Consider the following 25,183-nt stretch of genomic DNA (forward strand, 5'->3'; position numbering starts at 1 on the left):
TTGTCTGACGAAGCCTTTTTTCAGATACAGGCAGACTGACCCCACGGCAGCTGAGGTACAATGCCAGATTAAGCAGTGCAAGGGCTATTGTGGAGACTACCTTTGGGAAACTCAAAGGTAGATGGAGGTGTCTTCTAAAGAGGAATGACTGCCAACTGGACCTTACAAAGAAGATGGTTCTGACCTGTTGTGTGTTGCAAAATATTTGTGAAGCGCATGGGGATCAGTACATTGAACATGGTCCAGTGAGGCATGTGAACATGGAGCCTCCTGTTTGCATGTTGCAAGAAGGTAAACAGCAGGAAGGAGCTGATGTGAGAGCTGCATTGATAGAGTACTTCAACTCTGACTGACGGACTGTCCGGAATTGTACTGTACACTCTCCTGCACACACATGCTATAAAAACAGCTGTTCCAATGCATTTTCTTGTAGCAGACACACCGTTGTCTTTATTTAGTTATTTCTACTTGTATTGCTCTGCTTATCACTTTATCCCTCAAACCCACGAGGCATTCCTCCATACTGTGCTGGAACTCTGCTGGAGCGGAGGACAGGCCGAAGGGAGTCTTTATCCATTCATATAACCCCCACGGTGTTCTAAAGGCTGTAAGTGGTATCCTACTCTCCTCAAAAAAACCCTGGTGATACGCCTTGCCCTGGTCCAGCACCGAGAACCACGCACTCCCACTCAGACTGTTCAGTAGGTCCTGCACCCAAGGGATGGGGTAATGGTCAGGAATGGATTTCTGAGTGAGCTCATGGTAATCCATGCACAGACGCAAACGCCCATCCTTCGTATGCAGGCAGACTATTGGTGATGAGTATGGGGACAGAGATTTTGAATCCATCCTCTATTCAATAGGTCCTCCAAATACTCCTTCACCTCCTTGTGGGGCGGTTTGGGTACTGAGGTGTAGGTGCACTTTACCGAGGTTGTGTCACTCAGCCTAATTTTTAACTGCAGGGATGGAATGCATCCCACACTCTTCTCGTAGCATGTCTCAACTTTTCCTGCTGATCTGGAATCAGGTGATCAACTGAACCTGGAGGGTCCCATGAATCATGTTTGCCTGTATCCAGCTGTCTGTATTTTCCTTTGTGCTTTTCAGGAGCATTGTCTGTGTTGGCTGTGTTTTCACTAGCACTGGCTGTTTTGGCTGTGTTTACTAGCACTGGCTTGTCTTACATCCACTGGGTGACGACAATGGTTTCAGTAATGTTCACCCCCTCTGGCCACTTTGGAATCTCCTCTAGTTCAAAAAGGACTTCCTGTTTTGTGGAAAGGGGACATGTCCTCACACTACACTTAACCTCCCTGGTTTGGCCTACCGGAATCACTGTCTTGTCTCCCAACTGTCCCCACACCCTCTTTGTCATTCTGTTTACAACTCTGCACTATGCGGATCAACAGATTTGCTTTTTTATACAGTCAATGGAGAAAGCTTCTCTTACCACAGCAGCTATAACTTCTGGATGCTACTCCATTCCATTCATCACCAGATACTCAATCACATTCTTGTCGATGATCAGTGCCTCTGCTACTCCTGGCTCGTTAGAAACAAGCACTGGCACAAGCAGTACTGGCTGTGGGCCCCTCTTTGATCCAAGCTTCCTGGCTGCCCCCTGATTTGCTACACAATGACACACCATTGTCAAGCCTCGTCCATATAACAGGTCCTAGCGTTGACACCTCCATCCACTCAGGGGGCCACCGTCTCCAGCCAGTCCTTCACCAGCACAAGGGCCATGTCTGCCTCCTGTTGCTGCGTGGTCAATGAGAGCCACCTCTCCTCATTGCTGGCAGTCTGGACAGCTGCCACTGTTGGTGTCATCTGGCCCCGCTCCTCCTGCCGCTGGCAGCAGCGGCACTCCAATGCCACACTGGGGCTCTGAGCCTGCTGAGCGGCGGCTGCTCGTTGGCTCCTGAGCCCTCTCCTATTCCGGCCAGACCGGAGCGCCAGTCTTCGTGCCGAAAGTGATGGTTGCCTCCAACACGTTAACATGGGCTCCCCAGTGGGTCAGCGGGTCCAGGTTGATGGGGTCCTGGATGTTGGCGAGCCAGAACTCATGTGTCAGTTCCTGGTCTCCGGCTCAGACTCACAGTGACTTCCTCCTGTGAGTCTCATCCCAGCCTTTTCCCCAGTCACCATCATCAGAAATTCATCAGAAAAGAAATTCTCAACATTGACTCTCTTTCAACCTTCAAATCCCATCTCAAAACGTACCTTTTCAAACTGGCATATTCAGTCTGATACACGCTTCATTGAGTTTTGTGCCGATGATGTTCTGTTGTATTAACTTTTTATTGTCTACCCTGCGTTATTTTGATTTTAGGCTGTCTGATACAGTGATGCTTGTTTTTTTACTGTGTTCTGTAAGGTGTCCTTGAGTGCTGTGAAAGGCACCCACAAATAAAATGTATTTTTATTATTAAAACAAATTTCCTTCAACTTCATGCCATAATACAACATAATAACCGGGCCCATTCCTTGGGCCTAGGGTTAGTATGAGTTAGAAGTCTGTTTGATGGACTTCTACCTCATTGTAACCCTAGAAAGTCTATTATTATTATCATCATCATCAACTGGGTGTTGGTTGGGGACCATGCTATGGAGAAGTCTATTATTATTATTATTATCATCAACCGGGTGTTGGTTGGGGACCATGCTACGGAGAAGGAGGCGGTGGTGCCCGGGAGGGCGCCAGGCCACACCAAGGAAATGGTAGACCCCTTGTCTACCAGGGCCCTGCAGGATCGACCGCTGAGTTGGCAGTCCAAATATAATCCTTTGGTGCGACCTAAGCGGCCAACCAGCATGCATCGGCCTTGAAAAGGGGCTGGAGACTGGTGTGGCCCAGTGGACATCACTTGTCCACTGGGCTTCAGCAAGCAGAAACGGATCGGGAAGTTTTTCTCCAGTGCTTAGCGTAAGTTTCGACTTTTAATAGTTTCTGTCTTCCTTGCTTAGACCTCCAGCATATTCTGAGATTTCCATTTACTCAAATTCTCCGTATGATTTTAAGTTTTATACACATTCATGTGTGAGTTTCATAGGTACGCACGTTCTTTCTTGGCCATGTTTTGCCACACGTTCTGCGCGCGCATCTTGTTTACAACGCAGCTTTTACGTCAAGCGATAAGGGATCTATCTATTTGTGATTAAAAGGATCATCCAACACGTGAATGGGCCACTGATGGTGTATATGCAGTCAGTTATTTATGTTTTATCTCTACTTTTACTTCTTTTTTTTAGCAATCGGGACATTTATTTAACTTCCCTGGCATTCCAGTTCAGCTTAACTAACTTTTTTACATTGATGCCACAACCAAAAAAGAAAAAGAAATTTAATTTGGGGTCAAAGTAGTAAAATTTCAATTGAGGTGAGGTTGTAAACTGACTTAAATTGACCATAATGCAAGACTTTTGGACCTGCACAGACTGGTGATCGGACTGGTCCTTTGAGGTACGCACTTTGAGGAGGAAAACAATGCAACGACAAAAACAAACAAACAAAAACAACTTGATTTGTGCTCAAACACAATGCCATAACAAGTCTATCAAAGACACGTCATTCTATCATTGCCCAATAAGAGCAGTTTTTACCGAATAAATGCAGAATAAATAAATGAAGTCCCTGTCCCCAGTGAAGAGGCACCTAAATGAGTCTCGATTCAGCACCAAAGAGTCAAACAGTGACAGGTCGGTTTGCAGCAGTGGCGGATGGTGCTAAAATTGGGGGTGGGGGTGCGCAATTTACCTTGGTGCTGCACACCTGACAGCTGCTCTAATGTCCACACAGTCACAGAGTTATTAAGAAGGACAATGTAGCCTATAGATTCAGTGGCGCCGGCAGCCCTAATCCTGTGACCGTGCGCACACTTTTTTATGATTTTCTTCTTTTCTTTTTTTTTTTGGCTCTCATGCCGTTTGACGCAAACACATTTGAAGGCAGATGACAGGTGTTAATGTCACTGGCTAATAGCGCACGGTGCGTACAGGATTACGGCTGCCGGTGCCACTGTATAGATTCTATCAGGGTTCGTAGATGGTGGACGAGGCGAGGCGCCGAGGTGGGTGTGAACATGATTGACAGCCACGAGAATTGTCCAATCACATTAGATCAAAAGGAAGGAAGTACCCAGGAAGTATATGTATTCAGACAGAAATCAACCAAATACCATTTGGAACCAATACTTAATGCTGCTGACAGGCGCTCACAGACTGAAAAACACTTTTATTTCATAATTATTTGCATGATACAACTAAATTATATTTAACATGTTTAAGTAGACTTTCATCTCTTGATATCTGAAGGGGGCGGTGCCCCAGCGCCCTGTACTGGCCAGCCACCACTGGTTCGCAGAGAATTTCAAACGGGATATAAATAATTTGTCTTTACATTCAGCAAGGTAAGCTTATTTGGTTTAAAACTATGTTTTGTTTTTTTACTTTTACTGTAATGTTTCGAGTAGCTTCCCCATACCTGACGCCTACAGCGCTGCCTACGGCCAATTTTAATACCTGAACAGCACAGTTGAGAAGTGATAGATAATGGGAAATTGTGTGTACAGTCTAACTGAGGCAACAAAGTTGTTTTTTTTTTTTTTTTTTTGCTGTTGTCAGAGCCACCCATGGGGGCGGGGGGACTTTCTGGGGCAGGACTGGCTGTCCATGAGGGTGCTGCACGCTAAAACTGTGATCTCCACCATCTTGCTGAAAACAAGCGAAGGGTCAGAAAGGAGCGAGTTACCAGAAAGGCCCAAAACACATACTCAACCACTTCTTCACATCCTTGCCCACGTTGCCCCAAAATATGTGGTTCCAGGGGGGAATGGCGTGATCCTCCCACGCGCTATGTCCCCCTGGCGAAACTCCTCGCTGCCAAGTGAAAAGAAGCTGCTGGCGACTCCACATGTATCGGAGGAAGCATGTGGTAGTCTGCAGCCCTCCCCGGATCGGTAGAGGGGGTGGAGCAGTGACCGGGACGGCTCAGAAAAGTGGGGTAATTGCAAAGTGCAACTGGGGAGAAAAAAGGGGGGAGAGAGACTAAGTTAAAGTGCTGGAATCACGGAGCTGTTGTATGGGTGGCAGAAGAGCAAAGTCAGTTCAAACAGTCTTCTAGATTAAGACCTGGGTAGAAAATCCCAAGGTAACATTTCCGAATTATCTGCACGTGTATAGAAAGTTGACAGACACATAATTGGATTTTGTTTTTGATTTTTTTCAAGCTTTTTCTGTGTTTAATACAAAACCTAGACATGTATTTTAGAAGCGCATTACTTATTCTTTTCAATTAATGTGTTGGACTGATGATTATTTATTTATTTATGTTAAGGAGTTATTTTAGGGTTGTTTTTTTAGGGAGTTGTTCCTTATCCGATGCAAGGGTCTAAGGACAGCATGTTGTGCTGCTGTAAAGCCCCTTGAGGCAAATTTGTGATATTGGGCTATACAAATAAAATTGACTTGACTTATTTATTTTGTTTACATCTGAGTGTCATCCCTCTTCTTTCGGTCTATTTAAAGGATGTGTCTTGCCAAGTTATTTGTTTGTACAGCCCAAATTCACAAGTTCGTCCCGAAAGGCTTTACAATCAGTACAACAACAATATACGATATTAGACACCGTCTATCCTTGGACCCTAGATCCGAATGGGCCTAGGGGTAGCACGGTGGCCCAGTGGTTAACACTGCTGCCTCACAGCAAGAAGGCCCTGGGTTCGAGCCCCAGGCCGTCCCGGGTTGTCCTCTGTGTGGAGTTTGCGTGTTCTCCCCGTGTCTGTGTGGGTTTCCTCCGGGTGCTCCGGATTCCTCCCACCATCAAAAAGACATGCATGTTAGGGTTAATACTCCTGTCTGTGTCCCTGAGCAAGGCAGTGCAAAGAAGAACTGGATTTGGCCCCCGGCAGCTGCAGCTGCCCACTGCTGCTATACAATAGGATGGGTTAAATGCAGAAGACAGATTTCATCGTAACTGTACAATGGCGAAATAAAATGGCTTTCAATGAGGAAAAACTCCACAAGAAAAACTTTATCAGAAAAAAAAAATATGGGAGAAAGAAGATGAGATAAGTCACGAGAGTGATGCCGATGTCTGCCTCCCTGTTAGTTTTCAACACCAAAGACTGCAGGTGGCATCGTCAAGACAGGCTCGTCCTGAAATTCTTCGCTGGCTCTGTCGTTGCAAGCCTGTTACATCAATCCCTCTGTTATTAGGGAAAATGTCCTTTTTCCATCCGTAACTTCTGATCAGTCGTCAGAGGTTGGATTTTTACGAATTTGAGCAAACCATTCCAACAGCAATGGTAGCAGGGAAGGGAAATATGTTTGCAAAAGTAGAGTGAACACACACACACACACACACACACACACACACACACACACTTACATAATACAGGCAGGTGCAAGATAGACAAAATAACATGCATACAGGAAAAGTGTGTTTGATACTCCTGTGATACACGTGGAGCCACCCAGCCACTTCTTTTCACCTGACAGTGAGGAGTTTCGCCAGGGGGACGTAGTATGTTGGAGGATCACGCTACCCCCCCGAACAGAGGAGGCGCTACTGCAGCGCCCAGGACACATACCCACATCCGGCTTCCCACTCGCAGACACAGCCAACTGTGTCAGCAGGGATGCCCAACCAAGCCGGAGATAACACGGGGATTTGAACCGGCGATCCTAGTGTTGGTAGGCAACGGAACAGACCACTACACCACCCGGATGCCCCCGTCACACACATGTTTAACAGCACATCTGCAGACATATATATGTCTTAAGACCCGGTTCAAATGATGACACTGATTCTGTGATGATTTTTTTCCCTCATGAATACACAGCTGCGTCGTAGTGGGGGGGGGGGACCTACCAGGGCCCACAAAGGGTCGGGGGGGGGGGGGGCTCAGGAAGCCTGGAATTAAAAGTTTGTTTTGGTTTGCAAAAATTTATTTCTAACTATTTAGCGTCATAACTTCAGTTAAAATTGGCTAAATACATCAGTTGAGGGACTTAAAGAAAATAGTGGAGGCTCTCCGAGGCTCCTCTCACCCCCTTACAAAAGGTGCAAAATGGTTTAGTCCGCCCCTCACGAGTGTCTCTCAATGCAGCTCACCTAGTCCTGTCGCGAGTGACTGCTGCTACAAGCACAAGCGCACAGTCATGTTTTCAATCGCTGCAAGATAGTTAAGTTAGTGTAACACCCGTCCCATGTAGCTACGTAAAAATCTGCTATTTGTAGTAGCACTGTGGTCGGGGCCTGGGTACGGTTTCAAACTGAATGGCCCTATTACCTGTATGCTTTTAAACTTTTAATGCCGGTCTATTTTAAAACTGAAATAACTGGCGGTGCCTCCAAATAAATGTATGATATATAATAAAGATATATCACTTAGATTTTGGTTTTGCCTCTTGTCCTAATTTTATCTGTCCTTTTAACGGTTGTTAAACACGAATTACCTATGAGCGATGACACAACAAGGTTCCTTTAAATGTGATGCCAAGTTATGGTAGGCTATCTATTTATATAAACAGAATTTCTCAAAATCACATTCATGAACAAAGACACATAGGACTAAATTCTAAATAAGAATAAACACAAAATAGTATCAAATAACATCAGCCATAGGCCCACACACACACACTCACTCACTCACTCACTCTGCAACCAACGGTAAACCGTAAACCAAACCCCCGTTGCAGGCCTGAGTCGTGGCTTGGGAGCGTGGAGGTCTAGAAACCGTAGCGGCCGCTTCACTTGGTCACACCAGCAAAATAAAAAGCAGGTGCTCAGTACTCACAGATCCGGGGGACATTTGGTGGGGGACAGACGAGGGGAAACTGGGTGATGGGCGCCCGGCATAGCGCAGAAGAAGCAGCAGCGACAGTCCAATGGCGCTCCAACAGGAAACAGTTCTCCAAAGTGGTCCAGCGGAGCTGTGCTCTCTTAAGCCACAAGTCACCCGTCTCCTGAATCAAATACACCAGCTAAGCAACAAGTCCACACACTATTTCGTGGCGAGCTAGCATTAGCTTGTCTTAACCAATTCTTCAAGATTGCGCTAACTGCTATTATGCTAATTCTAACGGCTACTCGCAATTAGCAACACAACGCAAAGCTAACGGCTGTTACGCTAATTCTAACGGCTACTCGCAATTAGCAACACAATGCAAAGCTAACGGCTGTTATGCTAATACTAACGGCTACTCGCGATTAGCAACACAATGCAAAACTAACGGCTGTTATGCTAACGCTAGCGGCTACTCGCAATTAGCAACAGAATGCAAGGCTAACGGCTGTTATGCTAATTCTAACGGCTACTCGCAATTAGCAACACAACGAAAAGCTAACGGCTGTTATGCTAATACTAACGGCTACTCGCGATTAGCAACACAATGCAAAACTAACGGCTGTTACGCTAACGCTAGCGGCTACTCGCAATTAGCAACAGAATGCAAAGCTAACGGCTGTTACGCTAATGCTAGCGGCTACTCGCAATTAGCAACACAATGCAAAGCTAACGGCTGTTACGCTAACGCTAGCGGCTACTTGCGATTAGCAACACAATGCAAAGCTAAAGGCTGTTACGCTAACGCTAGCGGCTACTCGCAATTAGCAACACAATGCAAAGCTAACGGCTGTTACGCTAAAACTAATGGCTACTCGCGATTAGCAACACAGTGCGTTTTTACACCATAACGTGTAGTCACAGTATAAAAAGCAACACACAATCTCATATTTACGTCTTGCAGATCACAGAAACCCAAACCCGAACCCTTTGGATAACTGTTCGTCAACCACTAAGTTAGGAACACGTTCTGCTCTCGAACAATCCGCATCGCCCACTCGACGGCGACCATCCGCTTTGTTTCCCTTCTCCGGCGCGCCAGACCTAATCGCTACAACCAAGCCCCGCCCCTCTGCCCCGAGAATGGAATTTGGATTGGCTATCGTTTCAGAACGTGCCAATTAAAACAAAGGAAAGCATAGATTGACATAATGCGGCTAATCAGTTAGGCTGTTAGACTGACTACGCGTACATATTAAGCAAACTATGCTCATTACCATAAACTCTAACCTTTCAACTGTGAAGATTATGACTTCTCTATTTTATCCTTCCATATTTTAACATATTTAAACATTATGGACTTCATTTTTAAAACTATTCATATCCGACATGAATTTTAACCAAATATATTGTAACGTGCATGGATAAGAAGACAGGGTGGCCGCTGGCCGCTGGTTGGCGGGTCTGACCCTTTAGTCTAGCGGTTAGCGATGTCTCCACACGGGTTCGCGTCCCGGCCGCGGCAGTTCCTGTGGTTGCGTTGTCCCCCGAATTCGCTACACCACATTATGATAGAACTCAAAAAAGTGATGCGTGAGAGACAAAAGAGGCAAGGGGCCCACAGAGACACTGCTTATGTAGGGGGCCCAGAATTGTGTGCTACACCCCTGCGCATACGAACATGCCTTTGGTTTTGTCATCTTTTCCTTGATGGATCCTCGTCTCCTCTATGTTAGAAACCTCGTTGTAAAAAGCTAACAGTGACTCAATAGCGATGCAAACGTGGCAAAACAAGAGGGAACATATCAACCCACCCTCACCGGTGTCTGTCTCAGGTTTTAAGACAGCGTAAAGTCCATAAAATGACCCGGTCGCTCCTTGCGGGGAAAATTTAAATTAATGAGTTTCGGTCACGTGATCTTGCAAAGAACAGGGTGACTCAAACAGTATCACATTGCATCACGTTAGTGCCATAAACCTGCTCCCATATTACCAGCCCTCAGTAGCGGCTGGTGCTAAAAAAATTTGGGGGGGGGGGCGCAATTTACCTTGGCGCAGCACACCTGACTGCTGCTTTAATGTCCACTCAGTCACAGAGTTATTAAGAAGGACCATGCAGCCTATAGGTTTTATCAGGGTTCGTAGACGGTGGGTGATTGATAGTCGAGACGAGGCGTCGTGTGTGAACATGATTGACAGCCACAAGAATTGTCCAATCACATTAGATCAAAAAAGATTCAAACAATACCAATTTGCTGCCAATAAAAGTGGGGGTGTCTGGGGAAGCACAGAGCTGCGCCCCCTGGAAAACCTGAAGGAACCAATCAGACAGCAGCCTCAGGTCACCTGCTCGCCACAAGTTTGAGGCCTTATATGAGGTATGGTTTGGCCGGCGCTCCTCACCCAGGAAGTATATGTATTCAGACAGGAAGTATATGTATTCACCCAGGAAGTATATGTATTCACCCAGGAAGTATATGTATTGAGACAGGAAGTATATGTATTCAGACAGGAAGTATATGTATTCACCCAGGAAGTATATGTATTCAGACAGGAAGTATATGTATTCACCCAGGAAGTATATGTATTCAGACAGAAATCAACCAAACACCATTTGAACCAATATTTAACGCTGCTGACAGGCGCTCACAGACTGAAAACACTTTTATTTCATCATTATTACATTATACAACTAAAGCTGAAGGAGATTTTTATCTCTTGCTATAAAAAATGCAACTTGATTGATTGATTGATTGATATTTGAAGGGGGCGGGGCCCCAGCGCCCTGTACTGGCCAGCCCTTCTGCATTTCGCCTGTATAGATCACCAGAGCTGACAGTTTAATGTTATGTTCAGCCTTCCCTAAAACTAGGTGTCTTATTTTTCAACCCAGAAGTTTTTATGGGAAAAAAAATCTACTTTTGCAGACTGTCAACCACACAGTCAGTGTTCAAGTCTTTCAGCAAATAACAAAGGTTTAGTTTTATTCCGAATGACGTTTTTCACACAAAGAAAAGAAGTGAATGAAACAAGTGAGGAGTTGTGGTGTTATGTAAGTGCCAACGATACAGTGTATCACGCGTCAAATTCATTTGTCGTTGTCATTTATAAATATATATATATATATATATATATATATATATATATATATATAGAAGAGTTAAAGCCTGTGACAGAGAGCTGACATCTGGAAACTTCCATCATAATATTCACAGTTAAACTCATTGAAATATTGGTTGTTATTGATAGGAGTGACATCTGTAAGTCTCTGATATCACTATTAGAAATAATTATATTGATAACCCCCCCCTCCCCGATTGTACTTGGCCAATTAGCCTACTCTTCACATCCGGCTTCCCACCCGCATGCAGGGATCTGTAGACGTCTTCGTCTGTCCCCTCCCCCCCTTGTGACGTCTCTGTGCCTGATTGGCAGTTCATGGCTCAGGCACCGCCCCCCGTGATGACCCGGGCAGAGCTGGGGATTGTGGTGGATGTGGTCCAGTGGCTCAGAAGCGTGACGCCGTCGTCAGGTCGTTCCTCTTCCACAGAGAGGCGGTCGAACTCCTTCCTTCCTTCCTTCCTTCCTTCCTTCCTTCCTTCCTTCCTTCCTTCCTTCCTTCCTTCCTTCCTTCCTTCCTTCCTTCCTTCCTTCCTTCCTTCCTTCCTTCCTTCCTTCCTTCCTTCCTTCCTTCCTTCCTTCCTTCCTTTCTGGCGGCACGGTGGCGCAGTGGTCAGCGCAGTCGCCTCACAGCAAGAAGGTCACGGGTTCGAGCCCCCGGGGTGGTCCAACCTTGGGGGTCGTCCCGGGTGGTCCTCTGTGTGGAGTTTGCATGTTCTCTCTGTGTGGGTTTCCTCCCACAGTCCAAACACATGTAGGTCAGGTGACCCGGCCGTATTAAATTGTCCCTAGGTGTGAATGTGTGTGGGCCCTGTGATGGTCTGGCAGCCTGTCCAGGGTGTCTCCCCACCTGTCGCCCAATGGCTGCTGGGATAGGCTCCAGCAGCCCCGTGACCCTGAGAGCAGGATAAGCGGTTTGGATAATGGATGGATGGATGTTTTTTGGAAAAGGTACACAAGACACAAGAACAACCATATTAAAAAAAATAAAATAAAATAAACAACATGTAGGGACCCCCCCCCCCAAAAAAGGCTCAAGAAAAGAAAAAAAGGACTATGCAGGAACTTGTTAATCCAATTCCACATAATCCCTATATGAAGTTGTATACATACTATATGTGTATAAATATTGCCGTTACAACCAGGTAAAAACTACATTCAAGGAAAGAGAAAACCTTCAGTACACGAGCTTCACCCCCGGCTGCATGGTGTGGTGTTTAATCAGCAGATGGCAGCAGAAGATTGTCTTCTTCTTTTTTGGGGGTTGGGGGGGGGTATAATGTAGAACAACAGAGGACGAGGGATTCAGGACACGGGTGTCAACTGAAGAGAAAATGTTTACTGTGATTAATATTAATGTAATTATTCGTATCATTACTGTCATTATTTCTACTACTACACAGGCCTTCCAGTTTACGAGACACGGCTTAAAGTGAAGGAGAATTCCCTAACCAACACTCCCGGTCTCCCCACCCACCCACCCACCCACCCACACAGGACAGGCCTTGACTCCGCCAGCTCACAGAGGGCAGACGAGGACAGACAGAGACGGCGAGGACTGGTTGCGGATTCAACAGCGGCGCCCCAACGACCTCTGGGGAGGTTACGGGATAGGTGAGGTGCGTGGTATTTTCACGTCACCTTTCAGTATCGGCTCGCCTCGCTTGGTACCCCGACGGAGGTGGCACCAGAAAAGGTACCCGGTACCAGGTGCTATCCCTAACTTTTGCCCAACGGAAAACCAAAACCAGCGAGTCGAGTCGAGCCGGTACCATGCAGGGGGACAGGGGCATTAGATGAGCGATTGAACGCTTGTCTGTCAGTAAACGTTGTGTTCACATGAACTGGTCCCACTTTCTGGCATTTTCTTACCTGGCTTACTGAGCACGCACCAAGACACTATGGACCCTTCACTGAGGTCACGGTGCGAAAGCTCCCCCTCGCCGGCGCCCTGCCCTGAGCGCACACAGACGGATTAGCCTCGACTGTTTACAGTGTTGGATCAGGAGCAGCCCCCCCCCCCTTTCACTGCTGGTTTTTAAGTGGCCCTCTCTACTTTGTGGCGTGGGGGCGTCTGCGGATTTAACGGTGTCCGGAGGGTGCTCTTTCAGAGCGGGTCGGATGACACAAGCATGGGCTGGAAACAAGATTCCTAGGATTTCCTCGTGCCATTGAACCCTATTCTGATTCTCAACTGTGATCCTTGGGGGACAAGCCTTACCAACCCCCCGCCGCGAATGGATAACTAAACCAGGCCAAGTGGGCCTGGGCCCGGGGACCCATGGGGACAGGGGGGCCTCTAAAGCAGACAAATTGCCCTATGTGTCGATGCTATGAACTTTTCTCTTCTCATTTGCAGAGCTGAAGGACTCTGCAAAAAGTCAGTCATTCATGTCAGTAATAGCTTGCTGTCTAGTGTGAGTGTGTGTGTGTGTGTGTGTGGTGGGGCTGCTGGGCATAGATAGGTTATGGATTACAGATTCTATTCTGCCACCTACCCAGCTATTTCACCGGGGAGCTGTTAGACCCGGAGCGAGGGATAAATGTTATTAACTACCTGGTAGAATAGAAGAAGCACAGCACCGGGGTGTCTGAAGGACTGGAGTTGAGAATCACGGCTCAGGTTTGAAACGAGGGTGATGCGGATTATGTTCTCAACAGTCAGATTTCCTATACCCAAGTATGGACCAGGTCTGCCGTCTGCATTTTGAAGCGTCCTGTGTGGGGCTTCCCAGCGTAATGCCTCGGCCCGGACTCGGGTGATTTGGAGGGTGCCGACTCATGGCAGTTTTTCCAAGACTGGTTGAGTACGAGGTTCTAATTTACTTGTTTTTCCAAATGAACGTCACACTTCACCCCAACGAGATCAATACACTAATTTGATTACACCGTTTAATTAAAATTAGAGGAACAATAATACAAAATAAATACCACAGTGTGGCAAAATTTGGACTTTTACTATGATGGCAGTCAACTGCAGTTCAAGTCATGGTGTTAAATTCAACTTGTTCTGGTGTCAGTCTTGGTTCATTGGTTTTGACCTGGACTCGCCTTGGGGGGGGGGGGGGGGGTCTTGACTGCAAGGCTATTAGCAGCAGATCCGAAACCACTGCAGCCATATTGCAATGCAGTCACCCCTACAGAGTCCCCTTCTTTTGTGTCAGGGTCGCTGTTTCCTAACACGTCTTCCTCCCCCTCTTAGCTGGCTTGCTGAGGTTGGTGTGGAGCCCTTTTCTTTTGCAGAAACTACAGAACCGACTGCCGTGTTACCCAAATCGTATTTGCCTTCCGTGAAATGCATGAAGTGTACTTTGTCGTTTTCCAATATTGCTCCCCAGAGATATTGGTTTTTACCCTATCTATGTTTGCTGTTGTCAGCCATGACATTTGAGTCGCTGATGAAATTGCTAAAAGAAATGGCGTGCACATCATTTCTGCAGAAATTCAGATCAATTTTGGAAATATAAAATTTTTGAGCATCTGTAGCATTATTTATAAGTACCACAAACATTTTGTGTAATCCCAGGATGTAGACAATTTATGTGTTCTTGAAATATGTTCATAAGCAAATGTAGTTTTTGCAACTTTCTCTCGAGTCCTCCACAACGGCGATGTTTCCTGGTCTAGCCATAACAAACAGGTTAACATCATGAAAATGTATCTTTCGACAAACAAAAAAAAACAAAAAACCCAGCATACTCTGTGGACGTGACTTTTCAAAATGTACACTTTATTTTAAACAAAAGTACAAAAACAAATGTCAGGTATTTACAATACTTGCATGTCAACATTCACTTTCTTTGGTCACACTTCCAATTCGATGGTTCTGCACAACACGTCGGGCAAAGCAGCAGCTTAGAAGTCTGAGATGTCACACTTTGAATCTTAAATCTCCCAACCAGATATTTACCCACCCACTCACTAATGACTCAGAACTGACGCCATCCCCCCCCCCAACACCTGCAAGTAATTGTTGTCAACCGTTGGAGTGTAAGACGTGAGACGTTATCCTCTTTTTTATTAATTTTTTTTTTACCTAACATGATTTCCAATCTTGAACAATATAAATAGCAAAAAAGAATCACATTACAATTACATCCATGTCTGATAAAGTTCAGATTGAGTAAAGGCTCGCAGATGACATTGAAGTGTCAAAACATTGAAGTGTACAGCCGGGCGTCTTCATTCAAGGAAAAATAAAATAAAATAAAATAAAAAATAAAAATAAAACAAACCCTAGTGCACTCAAACTGAAGCCGAGACAGGTAGATTTTCCAAGAAAGGCGAGTTCCGGCCGCGAGCGGTCGGCGCAACGTCACATCCGGACACAGCGAGCCTGACGTCAAAAGCGCGAGCGCTAACAGGAAGTGGGGAGGCGCGCTTCTGAGAAGTGGCTCCGCCTCCTTGTTTACCGGCAGACGGGGACGGGAGCGGGAACCGCGTCTCAGCGACGCCTTCGCTAAGAGGCCGCTCAGCAGAAACGGGGCTTCCGCGGCTGCGGGCTGGGCGGGTTTTATTCGCTTCCTCCGCAGGAAAGAGTGGCAGAATAAGCGAACCCGCGGCGGCGGGACGGACGACAGAAGCCCCGCAGCCAAACAACGCGTGACGCGCCGCGTTCTTCCAAAAAATCTACCCCGTGTCCCGCGGAGCGGGCACTTCCGGCCCGCCTGCCTGTGGCTAGAAGTACACAGGATGAAGTGAAAGTACTATCCTTTCCCGGTACTCTGTCAAGATGTACACAGGATGAAGTGAAAGTACTAGTCTTTCCCGGTACTTTGTCAGGATATGTACAGGATGAAGTGAAAGTACTAGTCTTGCCCGGCACTCTTGTCAAGATGTGCACAGGATGAAGTGAAAGTACTAGTCTTTCCCGGTACTTTGTCAAGATATATATATAGGATGAAGTGAAAGTACTAGTCTTTCCCGGTACTCTGTCAAGATGTATACAGGATGAAGTGAAGGTACTAGTCTTTCCCGGTACTCTGTCAAGATGTATACAGGATGAAGTGAAAGTACTAGTCTTGCCCGGTACTTTAAGATGTATACAGGATGAAGTGAAAGTAATAGTCTTGCCCGGTACTCTTGTCAAGATGTGCACAGGATGAAGTGAAAGTACTAGTCTTGCCCGGTACTCTTGTCAAGATGTACACAGGATGAAGTGAAGGTACTAGTCTTTCCCGGTACTTTGTCAAGATGTATACAGGATGAAGTGAGGGTACTAGTCTTTCCCGGTACTCTGTCAAGATGTACACAGGATGAAGTGAAAGTACTAGTCTTTCCCGGTACTTTGTCAAGATATATACAGGATGAAGTGAAAGTACTAGTCTTTCCCAGTACTCTGTCAAGATGTATACAGGATGAAGTGAAGGTACTAGTCTTTCCTGGTACTATGTCAAGTTGTATACAGGATGAAGTGAAGGTACTAGTCTTTCCCGGTACTTTGTCAAGATGTACACAGGATGAAGTGAAAGTACTAGTCTTTCCCAGTACTCTGTCAAGATGTATACAGGATGAAGTGAAGGTACTAGTCTTTCCTGGTACTATGTCAAGTTGTATACAGGATGAAGTGAAGGTACTAGTCTTTCCCGGTACTCTTGTCAAGATGTACACAGGATGAAGTGACGGTACTAGTCTTGCCCGGCACTCTTGTCAAGATGTACACAGGATGAAGTGAAAGTACTAGTCTTTCCCGGTACTTTGTCAAGATATATACAGGATGAAGTGAAAGTACTAGTCTTTCCCGGTACTCTGTCAAGATGTATACAGGATGAAGTGAAGGTACTAGTCTTTCCCGGTACTCTGTCAAGATGTATACAGGATGAAGTGAAAGTACTAGTCTTGCCCGGTACTTTAAGATGTATACAGGATGAAGTGAAAGTAATAGTCTTGCCCGGTACTCTTGTCAAGATGTGCACAGGATGAAGTGAAAGTACTAGTCTTGCCCGGTACTCTTGTCAAGATGTACACAGGATGAAGTGAAGGTACTAGTCTTTCCCGGTACTTTGTCAAGATGTATACAGGATGAAGTGAGGGTACTAGTCTTTCCCGGTACTCTGTCAAGATGTACACAGGATGAAGTGAAAGTACTAGTCTTTCCCGGTACTTTGTCAAGATATATACAGGATGAAGTGAAAGTACTAGTCTTTCCCAGTACTCTGTCAAGATGTATACAGGATGAAGTGAAGGTACTAGTCTTTCCTGGTACTATGTCAAGTTGTATACAGGATGAAGTGAAGGTACTAGTCTTTCCCGGTACTTTGTCAAGATGTATACAGGATAAAGTGAAGGTACTAGTCTTTCCTGGTACTATGTCAAGATGTATACAGGATGAAGTGAAGGTACTAGTCTTGCCAGGCACTCTTGTCAAGATGTACACAGGATGAAGTGAAAGTACTAGTCTTGCCCGGTACTCTGTCAAGATGTATACAGGATAAAGTGAAGGTACTAGTCTTTCCTGGTACTATGTCAAGATGTATACAGGATGAAGTGAAGGTACTAGTCTTGCCCGGCACTCTTGTCAAGATGTACACAGGATGAAGTGAAGGTACTAGTCTTTCCCGGTACTTTGTCAAGATGTATACAGGATGAAGTGAAGGTGCTAGTCTTTCCCGGTACTCTGTCAAGATGTACACAGGATGAAGTGAAAGTACTAGTCTTGCCCGGTACTTTAAGATGTATACAGGATGAAGTGAAAATAATAGTCTTGCCCGGTACTCTTGTCAAGATGTGCACAGGATGAAGTGAAAGTACTAGTCTTGCCCGGTACTCTTGTCAAGATGTACACAGGATGAAGTGAAGGTACTAGTCTTTCCCGGTACTTTGTCAAGATGTATACAGGATGAAGTGAGGGTACTAGTCTTTCCCGGTACTCTGTCAAGATGTACACAGGATGAAGTGAAAGTACTAGTCTTTCCCGGTACTCTGTCAAGATGTACACAGGATGAAGTGAAAGTACTAGTCTTGCCCGGTACTCTGTCAAGATGTATACAGGATGAAGTGAAGGTACTAGTCTTTCCTGGTACTATGTCAAGATGTATACAGGATGAAGTGAAGGTACTAGTCTTGCCAGGCACTCTTGTCAAGATGTACACAGGATGAAGTGAAAGTACTAGTCTTGCCCGGTACTCTGTCAAGATGTATACAGGATGAAGTGAAGGTACTAGTCTTTCCTGGTACTATGTCAAGATGTATACAGGATGAAGTGAAGGTACTAGTCTTGCCCGGCACTCTTGTCAAGATGTACACAGGATGAAGTGAAGGTACTAGTCTTTCCCGGTACTTTGTCAAGATGTATACAGGATGAAGTGAAGGTGCTAGTCTTTCCCGGTACTCTGTCAAGATGTATACAGGATGAAGTGAAAGTACTAGTCTTGCCCGGTACTTTAAGATGTATACAGGATGAAGTGAAAGTAATAGTCTTGCCCGGTACTCTTGTCAAGATGTGCACAGGATGAAGTGAAAGTACTAGTCTTTCCCGGTACTTTGTCAAGATGTACACAGGATGAAGTGAAGGTACTAGTCTTTCCCGGTACTTTGTCAAGATGTACACACAGACGAAAACAAGAATCACGCAACATCAAAAGAATCTGGGTGGCAACTCTCCTAAGCCCCTGCAACGCTAGCTGACACACGCTCGAAACCCGTAGATTATCATTACCACTAATATCTAAAGCTGAGTATAACTACACACCCTTCCCTTTCTTTCTTTTTTTCTTTTTCTTTTTTTTTTTTTAGCCCTTTCGGATTCATCTCAATTTTCCACATTTTCATCCCCGGACACACAAAACCGAAACGCCGGCCGGAATAAACAGACCGAAGGCAGAAATATTGAAGGGTCATACTGGGAAACGAAACACTGATGGCGACCTCCCTTTTTTATCTTTTTTTTTCTCCCGCTGTTGCTTCGAGGGTCAAGGAGGCTAGGGCATCCTTTTCACAAAGGCAACAGGTCCAGCAGTAAACTGTTTAAGCGACTAACAAAAAAATAAAGAAAGTATTTTCTTAGTTTCCCAAATGCCCCTCGAACAAATGTCAAATGTAATGTAATAACAGCAGAGTTTACACAGGTATCAGTAGTGCAGACGAGTTACGCATATTACATGTATTATCTGTAGGGGTGGGGGTGGGGGGTTGGGGTATATGTGGTGGCGGTGGTGGTGGTGGTGGTGGTGGGGGGGGGTATTCTTTTGAGGGCCACCTTCTCACAATCCAAATCCCAGTGGTCTTCATCCAAATGTATGCTCCTTTTCCCCAAAGACAAGAGGTGAACTGAAATGTGCAAAAGCTTCATGTTACCGCTTCCTCACTGCAGAGGAAGGAACAAAACCAACACCACGTTAGACACACGACTGACAAGACAACAATCGTTACTACTAAACGAAAAACGTCTCTATTATGGGACTCTTTACTACTGATTTTTCCCCCCATGAATGCTGTGGAAGATGAATTTGTATGGGAAATAAACGGCCTTAAAGGGAGGTTATACAGAGTGGTTGTTGGTCTTCTACCTTTCGTTTTCCCCAAGGCCGTCTCTTGCTCGTTTACACCTCTGCTTTTTGGCTGTTCTCATCTAGTTTCTCCTCCAGCTTCTTCTCCTCCTCAGAAGATCCATTCTCCTTCTCACCGGTCTTCCAACTTCCTTGCCTTTTTTTTTTGCAAAACAAAGAAGAAAAAAATTTTTTTTTGAGGTGCATGGAGTGCATTTTAAGTCATGTGCCTTCCCAGACAGCATCCGGATGTGGGCCACTTCAGGCAATGATGCGGCACTGATGGCCTTCTTCTGGCCCTGACAAAATGGATGTGAGCCTGAAGTGGCCCACATGTGTAATAGCAAATATGGCTCAAATACACCAAATCAAATGTGGGCCTTTTTTTGGCAAAGATTCGGTGCTCTGGGCAACGTGATCTGGATGTGACCCTGAAGTGGCCCGTGTGGTAAATGGTGAATATGGCCCAAATATCACAAAACAAATATGGGCCACCTTTGGCAAATATGTGGCACATGCGGCATTGCTATGGCTTGGTTCTGGCCCAGATCTGGCAAACAGGAGCGGACCGCCCCGAGTGCCATCATTCCACGCGGTATGTGGGCCGGATGAAGGTGTCGGGTGTGGGACGGGTCCGGGCCACAGCAACTTTGCTATCTGGGCTGATGCTGAATATGACTTTCTTTGTCCATCCCTGCCTATATGTATAATGCGCAGTAATACATTTCCATCAAATGTCCATGCACCAGTTTCACGGAGGGAAATTCCTTAACATTTACTAAACCGGACAAATAAATCGACTTGCGTCTCCAGTAAAAGCCCCATTACACTTAAGCAAAAGAATTACGCTTTGTAGAAAAGGCGGATCTTGATGTCTTACTTGGATTTCTTCATGTACACCCAGTACGCCAGGCCTATTACAAGAGTGGCGATGAGAACACCGACTACAACGCCCACCACCAACTTGGTTTGATCGCTGTCATCCGACTGATCTGCAACACAATTAAAAAGGAGCATTAGAGCGCCGGAAAGACCCGTTACAACAAAAATCTGAGCCCAGTCAATGCCCATCAAAGTGGGGGGATTAAGATTCATTAGTGGTATTGTTATTTATAAGGGGTATTAAAATACATTAGTGAGGGAATGGGAAGCATCGTTATATGCAATGCATTGATGAATGGACACACCCACACCGTAAAATGACTGGGCAAATTAATGTGCGTGGAAGTATTTTTTTTAATCTGAGACTCATTTCATTATCAGTGAGAGTATGGGCAACAGCTTATGGTTTTGTCAGGATGCTGGTAGCCCCATTCCTCTTGTGCCACCATTTTTTTTTTTGTAATTTCACTTTTGGAGGTAGGTATATGCGCAAATATGTACTATATACCCGCACCAAACTATTTTTTAATTTGGATTTTTCACCCCGTTTTCTCCCCAATTGTACCCGGCCAATTACCCCACTCTTCCACCCCCTCTGCCGATCCGGGGAGGGCTGCAGACTACCACATGCCTCCTCCCATACATGTGGAGTCACCAGCCGCTTCTTTTCACCTGACAGTGAGGAGTTTCACCAGGGGGGGCGTAGCACGTGGCAGGATCACGCTATCCCCCCCCAGTTCCCCCTCCCCCCCCGCACAGGCACCCCGACCGACCAGAGGAGGCGCTAGTGCAGCGACCAGGAAACGTACCCACATCCGGCTTCCCACCCGCAGACACGGCCAATTGTGTCTGTAGGGACGCCCCACCAAGCCGGGGGTAACGCGGGGATTCGAACCGCCGACCCCCCGTGTTGTTAGGCAATGGAATAGACCGCCACGCCACAGTATTTTAAGGTCGATCCCCCTGCAGAGGAGCTCTAGGTGGTGTTGGTTGGAGAATGTGACTCAAGGCTCCAGAGATAAAACACACAATACGATCTAAAACACATGTGAGCTACATCACAATCTAAGATACACAACAAAAGAGGCTTCTCACTGTGACTCAACTATTTCATTTGATTTTACATAGGCTGTACTCAGCGTAGCCTCCAGCCCCCTCTCCCCTTTGTTACGCATAAGAAAACCACTACAACTTACCTTGTTTATCCATTCTCACCTCCTCAAATACTGAAATCAGATATAAAATGACATTAACGTCCAACCGGGGAAGACAGTTGTTGGTCAGACAATTGTTTTACAGTTACATTCTACAATAGATTTACTAGACTACTTAAACACTACTTGTGCATGCAAAAGAAAAGGAAAAAAATAGAATAACTAAAAGTTAAAAAAAAAGAGACAGAGAGGGAAAGGGCAGAGTCCAGCATCCCGACATGAATACAAGTGGAGGGAGAAGAGAGGTGAAATGCTTTCCCAAACACCCAGAGATGAGAAGTAGCCCAGAGTGACAGCGATGACGAACGGTTTTACAAAAGTAGTGTGAGCCCACGGTGCATGCAGAGAAAACATCTGGCTGGACACATGACTCAAGTGCACGTCATCTTGTCGAGAAGCAGACAAGGCGGTGAACAGAGAAGGAAAACAAGACTTCTTTGGATTAGTAAAGACTGTTTGGGGGGGGGGGAGAGACAGGAGTGAAGTGAAGGATCTACTACCACATTGTACTTACAGGACGACACATTTATGGCCTTGGTATCCTGACCAAGCTCATTGAACACCGAGCAAGAGACGGTCAGATTGGCAGTGGGCACAACAGTGATCTTATGCGTTATCCTTCCGCTGATGAAGGGACTCTCGTCAGACTGCACAACATGAGAGAATCACAACTCTTAGAATGTTGCTGGTAACTTTTCTTTTTTTTAAATTCAAGGGACACAATCAAAATACAGCAAGTCTGTGCAACACCGAGTGGTGCAGTACCTAAAATGAGCATTAAGTTTAGGATGAAAAGATATTAGTGTTTCTGAAAGGATGACAAGCTCTTTGGTTATCTTATAGAATAGCTTATATCTGTTATCTTAATAGCAAAACAGACTTTTTGTCATAGGGTCTAGATTTGTTTTTTGCAGGTACTGGGAAACGATGATTGAAATGACACCACAACTTTGGTTTTGTGGCATCTATCTTGTCAAATGATGTAAAACTGCACAAAATTGTATTCTGAAATAAAAAAAGGAGAAAGAAATCTTGGGGAAGGGGAGCCCCAGACCCTCGCCCTCAATGTCCCTTCCACTTCTGAAAGGAAAACCCACACCCTTGAAATCAAGTCTGTCGTTTTCAGCGGATTTATACATAGCACATTAGCACACAGATCGGCAAGACACAGAAAGTCACAAGTAAATGAGTTTACCAAAAGCTTGAGGAAACATGTGATATCGATAGAACACGACTCGGTTAACTCGGCGTGATACTTGACGCGCCGCTTATGCATGCATCATATCCGCCGTGGCGTGGGTTCGCCTGGTAATGAGAGACATGGTACTCCAGATGATTGGTATTCCCTGTATTTCTCACGAGACACAGGGAATACCAACTTCTGCAGAGGGAGCCAAAATGAGAAGCGGGTGTAGTGTCCGTTCGTGCCACTAGGGGGTAGTGTTGTATCTATGCGTGACTCGGCCCCCCTCTGCTGAGAGACAGAGAGAGCGAGTGCTTGTGGATGTGCCCCCCGGGGGGCCATGGGTGCTGGCGTCACGGAGGAAAGCCCCGGTTGCAAAGGCAACCTGCCAACGCCCTTTTCACATCCTTCAAACTGTGCCAGATAGTGTGTCGTCTGCTTTGTGGAGAGGGGGGGGGGGGGGAAAGGGAAAACTTGAATGTGCGTCCGAGGCGAACGTCTTTGAAGCGACTTTCGAAGGCGCCGCATCAGGTTGTGAGGGAACGGAGAAAACTCTGAATGAAACATGCGTCTTTGGGAGAGGTCAGCGCAGCCTCGGAGCTCATCAATAATGCAGCGGGTAAGTTTCAGCTTCTTCTCTCCCTTCCACATATATACACCACAATAAGCACTCGGAAGCTATAGAAAGGATTTTTCTTTTTTACGAGAGCACATTCAGAGACACATTTATTCAAAACACACACACACACACACACATGCACATGCATGAAATGCAACGAATGCTGCACATCATTTCACCCTCCTGTCACTGTGTTGTTCTGCTATCAGCCGTTGCACAGGTACTGAGGGAAATACAAAGGGAGTTGTCTCCGTGCCAGACCGGAGAGAACATTTGCCTGGGTCCAGACCTTTGAATCCGCCCAAGCCACCGAGCTGACAGACGGAAAAGGAGCGTAGCGAGTCGACAATTCCGTGTGATACCGGGCGAGAGAAAAACAAAACAGCTGAGCAGGAAGAGCAAATTGAAACATTCACTTCGCCGAACGCCATTTAGACTGGAGAAATATCGCCGATGAGTCTGAAAATCGGGGCGAGAGCTTAGCGGAGCCCGGCCATTACGAGCACAAAGGGAGGTTTTTATTTGCCTTGTGAGACGGTGAGCGATAAGAAAAAGACAGAGAATAAATAACATGACAAAAGGGTTTGATGGCAAAAACACACAAGGCCCCAGTGGCTCCCTGACAAGAGTGTGATGAATGGAGGTTCAAGTGGACTTCCTATATAAGGTCAGGGCCCTCCATTTCTGCACGGGAGAATGACTCTCACGCCTCTCCACGAGCAGTTCTTTGGAGGGTATTAGTGAGGAGAACGGAGCTTTTATAGAGCCTTTAGATTTGAAAAATCACACGGCCCTCGAATTGGGTCTTCTTCGAGACTTAAAGGTCTATTACGTATTCTGAACAGCAACCCTGCAGCCCATTCAGAACCGTGTAGTTTTCAGGGGGTTTTCTTGCTTCTGGATCTAGTCAGACCCGGCGGCCTTCCATTTTGCTTTATGTGGCGACGGTAATGAGCCTGCTCTGGCCATAAAGGGAAATTGCATTCAAGTCTCGGTTACTTACACGTGAACATCAATTAACAACGTCCTCGGATAACAATTGATTTCATTGGGTTTGTGTTTTTTTTTTCTCGATTTTAGTCAGAGAGACTTACCGCTGTCTTACAATGGAGACACATTTCTCTGACCATCAATTTCTATGACAAAAAGTGCCGTCCCCAGCATCTGGGTAGTGTAGCGGTCTAGTCCGTTGCCAACCAACGTGTTACATCCGGCTTAGTTGGGCGTCCCTACAGACACATTTGGCCGTGTCTGCGGGTGGCAAGCCGGATGTGGGTATGTGTCCTGGTTGTTGCACTAGCGCCTCCTCTGGTCGGCCGGGGCGCCTGTTCAGGCGAGAGGGGGGACTGGGGGTAATAGCGTGATCCTCCCACACGCTACGTCCCCCCGGTGAAACTCCTCACTGTCAGGTAAAAGGAAGCGGCTGGCGACTCCACCTGTATCGGAGGAGGCATGTGGTAGTCTGCAGCCCTCCCCGGATCGGCAGAGGGGGTGGAGCGGCAACCGCGACAACATAGAAGAGTGGGGTAATTGGCCGGATACAATTAGGGAGAAAAAGGGGGAAAAAAAGAGACCGTCCCCAAGTGAATGGGACATGAGTGGCCAATCCATCCATTATCCAAACCGCTTATCCTGCTCTCAGGGTCGTGGGGATGCTGGAGCCTATCCCAGCAGTCACTGGGCGGCAGGCGGGGAGACACCCTGGACAGGCCGCCAGGCCATCACAGGGCTAATATTAACTACAAAACTTGGGCTTGGCGTTAGCTAAAAATATGGATGGTTGATTTGATAATTCTTCATATCATAGTAGCACAGAAGGGGGGGGGGTAAGGAGCGTAAAGAGGCGGTTTCACATGGGCCTCATACGAGCCAGGAACTTACTTTCATGT

At 46.2% G+C, this 25,183-nt stretch overlaps 1 protein-coding gene across 1 annotated transcript in view; it reads right to left on the reverse strand.

Annotated features, from left to right (window-relative positions):
• Nucleotides 1–19,085: 19,085 nt before the first annotated feature.
• LOC130115855 (CD166 antigen homolog A-like) overlaps nucleotides 19,086–25,183 on the reverse strand; it is an 87,871-nt gene continuing 81,773 nt past the window's right edge. Inside the window, exons 12-16 of the mRNA XM_056283707.1 lie at nucleotides 22,007–22,139; nucleotides 21,475–21,504; nucleotides 20,277–20,388; nucleotides 19,418–19,553; nucleotides 19,086–19,178 (exon numbers count right to left, since the gene is read on the reverse strand). Coding sequence (XP_056139682.1) covers nucleotides 19,451–19,553; nucleotides 20,277–20,388; nucleotides 21,475–21,504; nucleotides 22,007–22,139 — 378 coding nt within the window. The 3' untranslated portion in view covers nucleotides 19,086–19,178; nucleotides 19,418–19,450. The remainder of the gene's footprint in view (nucleotides 19,179–19,417; nucleotides 19,554–20,276; nucleotides 20,389–21,474; nucleotides 21,505–22,006; nucleotides 22,140–25,183) is intronic.

This window comes from Lampris incognitus, chromosome 7 (genome assembly GCF_029633865.1).
Source record: "Lampris incognitus isolate fLamInc1 chromosome 7, fLamInc1.hap2, whole genome shotgun sequence".
NCBI lineage: Eukaryota > Metazoa > Chordata > Actinopteri > Lampriformes > Lampridae > Lampris > Lampris incognitus.